The sequence below is a fragment of the Lipotes vexillifer genome, unplaced genomic scaffold (assembly GCF_000442215.2).
Source record: "Lipotes vexillifer unplaced genomic scaffold, Lipotes_vexillifer_v1.1 scaffold1639, whole genome shotgun sequence".
NCBI classification, from domain to species: domain Eukaryota; kingdom Metazoa; phylum Chordata; class Mammalia; order Artiodactyla; family Lipotidae; genus Lipotes; species Lipotes vexillifer.
In genome coordinates, this window is record NW_006782296.1 from 712,589 (window position 1) to 725,431 (window position 12,843).

Here is a 12,843-nt window from a genome sequence, read left to right on the forward strand (position 1 = left end):
GGGGGGGGGCGGGGCCGGGATGAGGGTACAGGAGGTGAGGAGAAATGAGAAATCTGAGATAGACACCACTGATCACAAGTCAGAAACAAGGGAGTAGAGGCGTCGGAGCTCGGAGGCGCTAGGCGTGGGTCCCGGGCTCTGAGCATGGGGGTGGAGAACAAGCCAGAAGCCCCCTTTCTTCCTTCCAATCGCTGCCTCTCCCTGGGACCCTCTCCGCCCTCCTTGCGGCCCCGGCCCTTTCCCCTTCCCCCAAAATCCTGCGTCCTCTGCGGATTGGTCCCCGGCCTTCCGGGGGCGGAGCCCGAGGACCCTGACGTCACCTGCCAAGGGGGGCGGGCGGCTAGGGAAAGGGGGGGGTGGTGAAAGGCCCCGGCTCAGCACCTCGGAGAGCTCCCTCCCCTGCCTTGTTTTGCTCCGGAATCGCCGCCGGGGGAGGGAGCCAGGGGGCCCGGCAAGAGGCGCAGCGGCTGGAGGATGGCCGTGGAGGGGTCGAGGGGCCCCGGCGGGCAGAGGGCCCAGCCGTGATCCGGCGGGGGGACCGGGGCTGCGGGCGGGTGGTGGGGGCAGCTAGAGGCGGCAGCAGTGGCTACACATCTGGATGGAAGCGAGCTTTGTCCAGACCACCATGGCTCTGGGGTTGTCCTCCAAGAAAGCGTCTTCCCGCAATGTGTCTGTGGAGCGTAGGAACTTGATCACCGTGTGCAGGTGGGCACCGCTGGCGGGCGGGGGTGGGGTGGTCAGGAAGAGGCGGCGGGGCGGGCTGCGGAGACCTGGACTGAGCGTGCCCGCGGGAGGATGCACAGCAGCCGCGGAGAAAAGGCAGGGAGCACAGGGTTAGGAGGGGCGCTTCCGCTATCCTCAGGCCCAGGCCTGGAGGGGGTTTGGAGGTCTGGTCCCTACCCTTCTAGGCCAAGCCAGGCCTATGCCCAGCCTGGGGCCTGGGGGTGAGGGGTGTTTAATTGGCACTGCAGCTTCCTGTGAGAACCAGGAAGTGACATTGTGTGTGAGGGGGAGGGGTGGGGATGGCTGTCTCCCTTGCTGGGGGCGGGAGCTGGGTGGGCAGAGGAGAACTGATGGGATAGGGGGATGAATGCCCGCCAAGCGTACCCTCACTCCCACTCCTGTCAGCCTGGCCTCTCTGGGGTGGGGCTTTTCTGGGAGATTTTCCAGTGCTCAAATCCTGGATCAGGGATGGTGCCCTCCTCCATCTCTGGGCACTTGCAGCCTATGGCAGGGTCAACTGGGCATGTAGGCAAAGTCCCTGAATCCGTCCAGTGAAGGCACGGCACTGCCACTGCCTTGGGAAGGACTGAGGGCCTGACCGCAGAAGCCTGGGTCTCCTGGGTTCAAGGGGAGGAGATTGGGAGGGCAGAGCCATTGGTTCCTGAGGGCGGGGCTGTCGCAGTGTTGGGAAGACCTGCCCACTTTCCTGGGGCCAGGAAGTGAAGCTTCCCACTTCCCAGCCCTGCAGTGATTCACCCCCCCTGCCCTGCCGTGAAGCCAGGAATGGCCAGTCTCTCAGCCCCCACCTGCACTCATCTTCCCGCCTAGGATGCCCCTGCCAGCTTCCTTCTCCACCTGCAACCTGCCCCCTCCCCGACGCCGCCTCTGAGGGCAGGGTGCTCCCAGTGCAGGGCTCAGCTGTCTTCCCTTGCCAGTCCCACGTGCCTGCACACTGGCCTTGGTCCTGCCCCTTCCCCCAGGAATCAGTGCCCACCTGATGCCCTGGCTTCCGTATCCTACAGCTCCTTCCAGGTTCCTGGGCACACACCCAACAGTACAGCGTCTGTCTCACACCATTATATCCCTAGTGCCTAGCACGGTGCTGTGCACATCTGACCTCTGTAAAAATGCCTGGAATGTTATAGAAGGAATGAGTGCAGCAATGGCCCAGCCCAAACGCGGTCCCCTGCCTCCACGCTCACCCCCCACACCCTGCCAGTGTGTGGTGTAAACACAGATGGTCCTAGGTTCAAGCTCTTACTTCATCAGTTATGAGCTGTACAACCTTGAGGAAGTCTCCTCACCACTCTGGGCCCTGGGTGCCTCATCATCCCCATTGTAGATGTAATAGCCACACCAAGGAATGTGCTGAGCCCTGTGCCTGGCACACGAAAATCACCCCGTCCCGATGCCATCCTTCCAGTCCCTCTCCTCTCACTTGATCTCCTAGGTTCCTCTTCCTTCCCTTGCCTGCCAGGACAGCTGGGCCTGTCGAGTGTGCGGGAAAGGGGGTAACTCCCCTTGGCCTAGGCTGCAGAAGCAGAGGTTCTGGTGGATCAGAAGTGTGCTTAGAGCTGGGATGTGAGGGATAGAGTTTTGGGGAAGATTGGGAGCATGACAAAGGCTCAGGAACCCCTCGGGCCCCTGCCTCCTCTTCATTGTCACGTGGTTCGCCTCCAGCTCCCATAACAGTTCCCTTTAGCAGGCCGAGGGCTCCCCTGGGCCCTGGCCGCCCTGTCTCCATGGTAACCTGCAGCAGCCTTGCACCTCTGAGCAGGGAACACACCATGGGGCTCCTGGGGTGGCAATGACCAGCTGCAGCACCCCTGAGGACAGATGGCAGATGGCTGCCATGCTGAAACCAGCCGCAGGCCCCCACTGAGGTCTGACCCAAATGACCAGAAGAAATCACGGGGGCGAGGCTGCATAATGAAGCCCAGATTAATGCCCTAAACACAGGCTCCTTCTGGCTATCCCATTAGTGGCCCAGCTCCTCACCACCCCTACCCCATGGCCTGTGCTCACCTTCTCTCAGTCCTTCCTGGGATCTGAACCAAAATTTGATGAGACAGGTACCATTGTTCTTGTTTGCACCTGGGGAAAATGGGCCTTGGAGAGATTAAATGATTTGTCCAAGGTCACCAGGTATCACATGCACACAAGATTTGGGTCCACCCAGGTTGCCTCTCCCTAGTGCAACTCCAGTACTGACCTGGCTCTGATCTCAGGCCAGACCAACTCTAAGCCCATAGGGAAGGGAGGAAGGTGCATGGGCTTGGTCGTGCCATTGCCCTGAGAGCCTCAGGGGTCAAGGCTTGAGGGCTGGAGCACAGAGGGCAGAGGAGGCAGGGGTTGGTCGGGGCCTCGGTGATCCTGACATCCACCAGGAGGCCACAGGTGTAGCAGAAAGAGCAAGGCCTTTGGAGTCAGACATACCTGTTGGCTTCTCACAAGCTGTGTGACTTTGAACAGATCAATCTCTTGGACCCTCAGTTACCTTATCTGTCAAATGGAGCTGACAGTGATAATAAGAGGACCCAGGGCTGTGGTAAGGATGGATGGGATAACACACGCAGAGTATAGTGCTGGGCACATCACAGGGCTTGATGAGCTTAGGGTAAAAAGGACAGTTCCAAGCAGCCCCCATATCCCTGGATACCTCACCCCTGCTATGCCACCCATAGGGGGCCATGATGGGATGTTGGGAGCCATGTCTTCCTCCCTGTCCCAGCCCACTGCAGTGATGGCCGGTGGAGATTGCAGGCATAGGGACTGCAGAGGGAGCTGAGGCTCCGGGCAGGATTGGAGGGAGGGACAGGGGCTGCTGTGCTCCAGCCTCTCAGCCCCATTGGCTTCCCTTGGCTTCCTTCCTCTCTGAGAAGCCAGGTGTCCGGGCCCCCAAGCCCCCTTCCAGAGATTTGCTGCCAATGGCCCCTCCCACCCACTGAGTGTGTCAGACCCACACCCTGCACCTCCCCCGGCCCAGTTCTGCACCGCCTGGTTCTGGGCAGCTGGTGTGTGGGTGGCCAAGCTAGGAAGGAGAAGGGGGAAGGGGGGCATCCTTGTGCTGGGAGCCCACCTGGCCACCCATGCATGCCCACGCTCCATGTGCTTGGTGCCAACTCACATGCCCTGGTACAGGTGACCCGCACCCCACCCCAGAAGGGACTGGAGATTGTTCCAGCAATAGCAGAAGGCAGCTCGAGGACGGGGCACAAAACAGCTCCTAACTCCTATCTGACCCCGACCCTTCTCTGACAGAGAGAATGCAACTCCAAAGGGTGGGCAAGGAGGAAGGGGCTCTGGGCTAGCCCGCTGGCTCTGGGTGCCTCATCTTTCTACCTATTGTTTCATCCCCTCTCATACCTTGTTCCTGCAGCTTTCTTTCTCTGCCTCTCACCTCTCCTGTCACCCACTTTGTCAATCAGTCTCCCACCTGCCACCCTACTCTCCCATGTCGCAGCCCCTCTAGGGGTCACTATAGTCTCGCCTGTCTCCCGCCCTCTTTCCCACTGCTTCCCCGCCACACCCGTGCTCTTGGTGGCCTCTTCTCTGCCTTCCTTCTACCCCCATCACCTGGCCTTCTCGCCTGACACCCTGCTGCCCCTTCTCCCTCCGCCTCACCCAGGTTCTCTGTGAAAACGCTGCTGGAGAAGTACACGGCGGAGCCCATCGACGACTCGTCTGAGGAGTTCGTGAATTTTGCAGCCATCTTGGAGCAGATCCTCAGCCACCGCTTCAAAGGTGGGCCCAGGTTCCTGTCCCCCCACTGCCCAGCCCTCCCAACTCCCAGCCTTTGGCTTCCAGCTACCCATCCCCCTCTGATCTACTCTGTGGCTTTCTGAACTCCACCATTCACCCTGGCCCCAATTCTGGACCATGCGCAGAAGCTCATGCACAGAGCTGGGAAGAGGGGAGGGGATCTTCTGGGCACAAGACAGTGGGTGTCCACAAGTCCCAGCCATGTGCAGTTATGTGCCCTGTACATACATGCATGTGCGTGCACGTGCGTTTGGGATAGGCACTACGCACGTGCATGGCTGCTTATACTTATGCATGTGTGTGCCCCATTACATGGACCCTCTCCGAATTCCCTGGTCTTGCTGAGCCCCCTCCCTGCCCTGGCTCAGCCTGTGCCCCAGCAGGTCCGGTGAGCTGGTTCAGCTCAGACGGGCAGCGGGGCTTCTGGGACTACATCCGCCTGGCCTGCAGCAAAGTGCCCAACAACTGCGTAAGCAGCATCGAGAACATGGAGAACATCGGCACCGCCCGAGCCAAGGTAAGTGGCCTGCAGCGAGCAGGGCCAGGGCAGCTGCTCCCTGCTCTGGATACAGGACAGCTGCCTGTTCCTTGGTCCTAGCCCCTGCCCACGGGCACTGGGGAGAAGGGCCACAGGAGATCCAGACCCAGTGGTGCACACCTGAGTCCCTTCGGGGCAGCAAGTAAAGGTGAGCGTGCTTTCCAGGGCCGGGCGTGGATCCGGGTGGCACTGATGGAGAAGCGCATGTCGGAATACATCACCACAGCCCTACGGGACACCCGGACCACCAGGTCAGACCTCCTCAGTCAGTGTGGACCACAAGTCCCAGTGTGTACATTCATTGCCTAAACACACTTGATCCTTAAGTTCCTGCTGTAACCTTCAGTACCTGGACTACAATTCCCAGTATGCACTGCTAGTTTCCCTCTCCCAGACTGTCCACCAGTCAGCTGGGCCTGCAGTCCCAGAACACACCTTTAGCACCACCACCACCTCTTCCAAGTCAAATTCATTATCTCCCATGACCCCCAGCACTGGTCTCATGCACAGCTCTGCTCTTAAGACACAGCTCTGGACAAGCCTCAACTGTGTATCATTTTACTTGTTGGCCTTCCATGGCCTACAACACAGAGCCCTACCTGCTCCCCAAACAATAGCAGCAGTCTGTACTTGCTACCCACGGACTCCAGAGCCCCAGGGGTCAGAGCTTCAATCCCTGCACTGTGGGTTTTTAACTGCATTGTATCTCTAGCCTGTCCTCACATTTCAGAGTTCACGTCAACATATTTTTGAGCATCTACTGTATGCCAAGCACTGTTTTAGGACTTGTTTCCTGACTTTTAAGGATCTGGGTGACCCAGTACTTGGTGGGGAAGGGGGAGTTCTGAGGATGGAGGTCTAGTCTCAGGGCACACACGTTCTAATAGGTGGGAAACACAGGCGCTATCCCCAGCGGGCCCCAGTCTGAGGGGGAGAAAAGATCCACAGCTGAGGGGTGAGCAGGAAAAAGATACCTCCTTCCTCTAGGAAAGGTTGGTAATAAGCCAACAAGAGACGCTCTGAGGGGTGGGGCTCCCTGGGAGGATGCTACACCGGCAGTCCCTCACCCCTCCCCGCAGACGTTTCTATGACTCGGGAGCCATCATGCTTCGGGAGGAAGCCACGGTCCTCACCGGGATGCTGATCGGACTGAGCGCCATAGACTTCAGGTGGGGCCTGGGTGGCCGTGGCCATGGTGGGGGGTTGAGGTGGTTTCTCTGCGAAGGTCCGCACTCCCATCCCCTCATACCCGCCCCCAACCCTGTGGCTGCTCTGCCCCCAGCTTCTGCCTAAAGGGCGAAGTGCTGGACGGGAAGACCCCCGTAGTCATCGATTACACGCCCTACCTAAAGTTCACCCAGAGGTGAGCAGCCCGACTGCGGCGGGGGGTGCTGGGTGCGGACAGACGACGGCCCTGAAGGGCGGGGATGGCGGGAGACGGGCGGGCTGGGCGGCACACTGGTCCCCCTGCCCAAGGGGGTGCCCACTGCGCCCTCCTTCCAAGCTACGACTACCTGACCGACGAGGAGGAGCGGCACAGCGCCGAGAGCAGCACGAGCGAGGACAACTCGCCCGAGCACCCGTACCTGCCGCTCGTCACCGACGAGGACAGCTGGTACAGCAAGTGGCACAAGATGGAACAGAAGTTCCGCATTGTCTACGCGCAGAAGGTGCGCGGTGCGCGGTGCGCGGTGGGCGGCGCGCGGCGGGGGTGGGGCGGGGGGGTGCTTAGAGCCCGGCAGAGGGCGGGCGGCCGCTGGGACCCCCTCCTCTCGCCGCCGGGGCTGAGCCGGCGCCCCCGCAGGGCTACCTGGAGGAACTGGTGCGTCTGCGCGAGTCGCAGCTGAAGGACCTGGAGGCGGAGAACCGGCGGCTGCAGCTGCAGCTGGAGGAGGCGGCGGCGCAGAACCAGCGGGAGAAGCGGGAGCTGGAAGGCGTGATCCTGGAGCTGCAGGAGCAGCTGTGAGTGCCGCCGCGGCCCTGACCCCGGTCCTCGGCCACCCCGACCACATCACCCCAGGGAACCCCCGCCATCGCCCCCATTGAGTCTAACGCCACCTTTCCTGATACCAAGCACCAGCCTCAAACCCCCGAGTCCGTCACCGCCACCGCGACCTAACATCATTCTCGACATAAGGCCCCCCACCAACCGGCTCCCCACTTCACCCTCAACTACCCGACATAAGCTAGAATGGCCATTGAACAGTACTCCTGGGACCCCAAGATTACAATTAAGGACCTCTAATTAATGTGACTCAACGACCTTCAACGTGACTGCATTATACCCTCTGTTCACCACTCCTCTCTGATCTGCAGCGTAGGTCCACTGACCATCATCACCCACCGTGACCCCTGACCTCACCGCTACCCATCCCTCTAACCGTTCCCCTTGAAATATTTTCATCACCCTGTGACCTCCCAGCATGATTGTGGCACCCCATGACTCTTCATGATTCCCACACTATTCTGCACCCACCCGTCCACCACCCTGACTGACCCCTGCAACATCTCATTATTCCCCTAACCCCCAGCACGAGTGCACTAATTCCTGTCACCGCCCTGGCCCCCCCAGTACCCTCCACTGACTCCCAGATCTGCCCCACTGATCCTCAGCATTCATACCCATTTCTGCTACCCAGGTTTCAATCCTAACCCCTCCCCCCACCTCTTGCTGAGCCCCTCTTCCCCACTTCTGCTCCCTCTTCCAGCCAGGCCTGACCCCCCCTCCCCATCCCAGGACAGGTCTGATCCCCGGTGACCATGCTTCCCTGGCCCAGGGTTCCAAGGACGTCACCACACGCCTGGTCAACCAATGGCCGTCACTGGGAACACTCAATGGGGCCGAGGGCACCAACAACCCTAAGCTCTACCGGAGGTAAGCCCCAGGTGGGCTTGGATTGGCCTTAGTGCCACTCCCTCCTCTACCAGGGAAGAGGGGCACTGGGGCCATAGGCCTCTGCCTGCACACCAGCTCTCTGCTTTGCTACAGACACAGTTTCATGAGCACGGAGCCGCTGTCAGCTGAAGCCAGTCTGAGCTCGGACTCCCAGCGCCTGGGAGAGGGCAAGCGGGACGAGGAGCCCTGGGGCCCCATTGGTGAGCCCCCCAATCCAGCACCCATCCCGGAAGGGCTGAGGCCAGGCCTTGGGGCTTGTAGTCAGGCCCTGGCCACTTCCCTCATTCATTCAACTCTCCCCAAGAACCTAGCACAGCAACTGAGAGCTTGGTTTGGGGCGTCAGGCAAACCCCAGCTGCGTCTCCTCTGGCTGTGCGAGCTTGGTCACTGATTCCACCTTGCTGAGTCCTTCTCATCTGTAAAATGGGGATGTTGTTTAAAACGATCACCAGTGTTGGCATATGGTGAGGGCTCCATGGCTTTTGGCATCATGACGTCCTCAAGAGCCCCGCAAATCCTCAGGGAGTTCTTCCCCTAATTTGCTCTTATCTCATGCGCTCTGGGAACCAGTCGCCTGATCGTTGTTTCCCCCTTTTCTTTGGCTGCCAGGAAGTTCAGAGCCAAATTAGCGGCTCCCTTCAAGAGAATGTCCAGGACTTCAACGCATGCATTTTGTGTTGCCCTCCCCGCTCTGGCTTCACCTTGGTTTCCCACCCTAGTTTTCCCGGTGCCTGGACTACCTGTCTTTTCTTTCTAAAAACCACACTGTACTGGATGACCCTAGATCTTCTTTGACACAAGGCAGGCTACGGACGTGGAACCCCGCCACACTGTTTGTGACTGTCCATGTGTCTGTCTCCCCACCAGACTGTGAGCTCCGTGAGGGCAGGGACTGTCTCGTCCGTTCTCTGTATCCCCCGTGCTTGGAACGGAACAAGTGCTCACCGTGTGTTTAATAAATGGACAAAGAGAGAGGATGAGCCCTCGGGGGGAGACAGAGACATAAACTGACGATTACAATACAGTGTCCCCAGCTCTGTGCATGGAAACGGGCAGGTGCTTGCCAGGGTTTAACTGAAAAAGGCAAGCGCTCCAGAAATGAGGAAGGTCTCCGGATGGGTGACCTGAGGGCTGTCCCTTCACCGCCTGCACCTGTGCACACCCAACTCACACACGCAACTCGCACACACAGACCAGTCGGCCCCGCCTCACCCGCCCTCTCTCCTCAGGGAAGGACCCCACGCCCTCCATGCTGGGCCTCTGCGGCTCCCTGGCTTCCATCCCCAGCTGCAAGTCCCTGGCGAGCTTCAAATCCAACGAGTGCCTGGTGAGCGACAGTCCCGAGGGCAGCCCGGCACTGAGCCCCAGCTGAGGAGTGGCATGGGCGGTGCCGGCCCCCCTGCCGCCTTTCCTCACAGTCCCCCAATCCAGGCCACCCTCCAGAGAATGCTGCCCACTCAGCCAGGCATCTCTCGGGAGACACCCTTTGCTTCTAGCCCGGTTCAGCTTCTTGCCCGTGGAGGCAGGAGCTGCCACGGGAGGCAGCTTGGGCCAAGAGGCAGGGGCACCGGGGCCACAGGGAGCCCTCAGGGAGCTTATTCTCCTGGCGACCCCGCTGCTGGGCTAGCTCCCTACCGGACTCTCCTTCGCTCATCTCCCCGCCCTCCTCAGGAGCTGGTGGCCCAGCCTGGCACCGCCGCCTCCCTTGCCTCTCCTGTCTGTCCCCGTGTATGCCCCCGAGTCACTCCTTCCTCAGCCCCCAGGCTGGGCGGGGGGGGGCGGGGGGCAGCGATGAGGGCAGCAGGCAAATAAAAACCAGAGGACTTCGAGCAGCCTTGTCTGTGGGGGGACTGGGACAGGGCCCTGTGCTAGTGCTGGGCCCGTAACCAAGGTGATGCTAGACCAGATAAAATCAGGTGTGCCCCCTGGGAGCAGACTGGTCAGAATAATTCAAGAGGTGGGGGACTTCTGTATCAAGTGTCCTAAATGTTAGGTCAGCCCAGGGAAGGACCAAAACACGTAAGGACCCTTCAACCTGATACTCGTTGGTAACTCATTTACCCCAGGCAAAGAAGATGCTGGACATCCTGGGTGGCAGGATGGAGAAGGCAAGGCCTGGCAGGGCCCCGTTTCCCTTCCATCATCCTGAGCAATACAGCTTCGGCCTAGAGATCCAGACCCTTCCATTAGGCCAAAGCCTGGCAGTGAAACCACCCTCCCTCCTGGGTTGTCGCTTAAGTGTACCCTTGCGGAGAGGTCTCACCACCCTCTGAACTCAGGGTCCTTATCCCCACCTGCTGTCACTACACTGTGGGAGGGGTCCTCCACATGGGTGCCACCTGGGCAGCCAAAGCCAACATCAAGGTCCCTTCCAGCCCTCTTCTGTGCAAATCACTCACCAAATCCTGCTTCCCACCCGCCCCAGAGACCCCCACAATCAGAGGCAGTGGAAAGAAGTTTATCATCTTTAGACTCAAAGAATTAACAAGGGTGGGTGCAGACTATGCCGGGCGCAAGGTTTTGCGGCTCCTGGGGGCAGGCCCAGCTACAGCAAACCCACAGGGAAAAGAAGGGGGGGGAGAAGTTAGCAAATTTGGTCTTGAACTTGGGAGGGCGTGATGATTCCTGGGGCTGGGGAATGGGGAGCAGCAGGAAGAAAGTGGTCTCAGAGAGGAGGGGTCGGCGTGGGCCCAGAGGGGCAGCCCCCTACCCCTGGGGCTCAGAGTGGGGAGGAGAGAGAAATGAGGCCCCTCCCCGCAGTGCTGAGGAAAAGGCACTTGGCTCCGTCTCCTCCTGCCCCACTCCCACCACGGAAGAGGTCGGGTCCTTGTCCCCTCATTCCTTTCAAGGGCCCAGAAACTGTTCCTGGTTGAGCCTCTGGAAGAAGCTTTTACCGAACTCATAAGTGCTGATCATGATGGCACAGGACGGGGCGGCCTTGATGATCCTTGGGAGGAAGCCTGAGGTGGGAGGGGGAGGCTGGGGTCGGAGGTCGGGTCCCCGGGAGCCCCACCTCCACCAGGGCATGGACACACACAGCCGCTCACCCGCAAAGAGGCCCCTGGTGCCCGACTCGGCCCGGATTCTCCGCAGCAGCAGCCAAGTGGAGTCCGCGTGCGGGGGCGTCACTGCAAACCAAGGCGAGGCCCTGTAAGACCCCGCTGGGACCCCGTCTGCCCCGCCCCATACCAGCCAGGGCCCCTCACCTCTCACAGCCTCCACCGCTCCTAGTGCGACCTGGCGCTGAGTCTTTACCACATCAAAGGGTAGAGTCAGGATGGCCGCCACCTGGTGGGGTGGGGAGAGGGCTGGTCTCCGTTCCCAGGACCCCCATCCCCTGCATGCGGCCAGGGTCTGCCAGCCCCAGCTAGAGCTTCAGAAGGGGAGGGGGAGCGCACTCCTTGACAGGCAAGCAAGGACTCTTTTCCGGAGCATCTGCAACGGCCCTCAGGTCACCCCAAGGGCACCTCTACTGGCCACACTCCCAGCCTGGTCAACTCACCGTCCCTGAGATGCCGCCAGCCACAAAGCTGATGCCCACGGAGGTCTGGTCCTTCGGCCTGAGCCCACGCAGCCAGCTCTTCACCAGCTCATAGTTGAACCAGTACAGAGCTTGGGAGCACAGGGGTTCACTCATTAGAGATGGGAAGGGTAGTGGGACAGGCCACGAACCTCCCACCTTTCACAGACCGACATCACAACCACTCCCTCCCAGCTACGAAGCCTGCCTGCCACGTGCCAGTTCCCGTAACAGGCCCTCTGCAAGAAGCATCTTGTGAAAACCTGGCTGAACATCCCGCCTGCTGGGGCCCACTTCACAGATGAGCCGTTCTTGGCTGCGAGAGTTTACGTGACTTCAAGGTCAGTAATAGCAAAGCTGGGACTTGGCTGTAGACCTTTTGGGCTCCCTTACCCCAGTCCCTGCACTCCTGGTGCCTACCTGAGAAGGGCACATCCCGAAGGGCAGTGGGACCCCAGCCCAGCCACAGTGAGCGCCAGCCGCCTTGAGCCACAGCTGCTCGGACGCAGGTGCCCAGCTCCCGGTATGACAGATGCTGAGCCTGCAGCTTTGTCCGCACCAGCTCCAGGGGACTGATCACAGTCACAGTACCCACTGCGGGGACCAGTGAGGAGGGGTCAGTTTACAGGTCCCAGGGGCAGCCTGCTCAGAGTCTGGGGGCCTTGAACGTCCCCCCCACCCCTAGGCTGGCAGAGGCTGGAGCTGGGAGTCCAGACTGGGCTCCGGCACAGGTGGGGTCAAAGGGAGGTGGAAAGCCCAGGGCTGTGCTCACAGCGGGCCAGTGCGCCAGCCACCATGGGTGCGTAGAGATCAGAGGTCAGGGCTCGACCACACAGGAAGGCCTTGAGTTGGTCGTAGGCGGTGAAATAGATGGCAGTGGCCGGCACAGTCATCACCCTAGGGGTGTGAACAGGTTAGCCAACACTCCCCAAAGTTCCCAAACCTCCCAAGCTTTCCCTGCCCCACCCAGCCAGCCAACACGGGAGTAAGGGGTCAGTGGGGTATCTGAGGAAAGCAATACGCAGAACTGGGTACTCACAGGGTGGCTGGGAGGCCGCTCCACAGGGTCCTCGTGCCCTCATGTCTCACAATCTTCACAAAGGCATCCTGGCCAAGCAGACACCAGCCCAGGAGGAGGGAGGATGAATGTGAACAAGGCTTGTGGTGGGGCCCAGGCTGGGCCCTAGCCTGATGCCCTCGCTCCTACCCAGCAGCCCCTCAGGCCTCTACACGTGGAATTCCCTATTTGGCTCCAAACAGACTTCCATTCACCCTTCAAAATCTTGTGATGACCCCACCTCCTCAGGAAAACCCTTCCCAAACTGAACTGGCCACCCCTGTGTGCTTTGCGCTACCCGTTCTTTCCTGCGTCTGCTGCCTGACCAATCTGAATCCCTCAGGAAT

At 60.3% G+C, this 12,843-nt stretch overlaps 2 protein-coding genes across 8 annotated transcripts in view; one reads left to right on the top strand and one right to left on the bottom strand.

Moving 5' to 3' along the window:
* The first annotated feature begins 322 nt into the window (after positions 1–322).
* Positions 323–9,744, top strand: RUNDC3A (RUN domain containing 3A). Of its 5 annotated transcripts, none has more exons than XM_007455108.1 (11): positions 323–705; positions 4,352–4,467; positions 4,854–5,002; positions 5,189–5,274; positions 6,103–6,192; positions 6,306–6,386; positions 6,528–6,693; positions 6,828–6,985; positions 7,761–7,898; positions 8,013–8,119; positions 8,529–8,905. In XM_007455108.1, exons 1-11 carry the CDS (start codon positions 599–601, stop codon positions 8,546–8,548), a joined length of 1,218 nt encoding a protein of 405 aa, XP_007455170.1. In that variant the 5' UTR covers positions 323–598; the 3' UTR covers positions 8,549–8,905. The 5 variants fall into 5 exon arrangements, with proteins under 5 accessions (XP_007455170.1, XP_007455171.1, XP_007455169.1 ...); XM_007455109.1 differs by having other exon boundaries at positions 4,869–5,002; XM_007455107.1 differs by lacking the exon at positions 8,529–8,905 and adding an exon at positions 9,149–9,744 and having other exon boundaries at positions 409–705; positions 4,869–5,002.
* Positions 9,745–10,363: 619 nt separating this feature from the next.
* The window catches only part of SLC25A39 (solute carrier family 25 member 39), a 4,443-nt gene continuing 1,963 nt past the window's right edge, over positions 10,364–12,843 (bottom strand). The window contains exons 6-12 of one of the 3 annotated variants that reach the window (XM_007455112.1): positions 12,479–12,546; positions 12,212–12,336; positions 11,860–12,033; positions 11,422–11,531; positions 11,126–11,207; positions 10,967–11,047; positions 10,364–10,879 (exon numbers count right to left, since the gene is read on the bottom strand). In XM_007455112.1, coding sequence (XP_007455174.1) covers positions 10,764–10,879; positions 10,967–11,047; positions 11,126–11,207; positions 11,422–11,531; positions 11,860–12,033; positions 12,212–12,336; positions 12,479–12,546 — 756 coding nt within the window. In that variant the 3' untranslated portion in view covers positions 10,364–10,763. The remainder of the gene's footprint in view (positions 10,880–10,966; positions 11,048–11,125; positions 11,208–11,421; positions 11,532–11,859; positions 12,034–12,211; positions 12,337–12,478; positions 12,547–12,843) is intronic. The other 2 variants (XM_007455111.1, XM_007455113.1) reach the window with 2 other exon arrangements.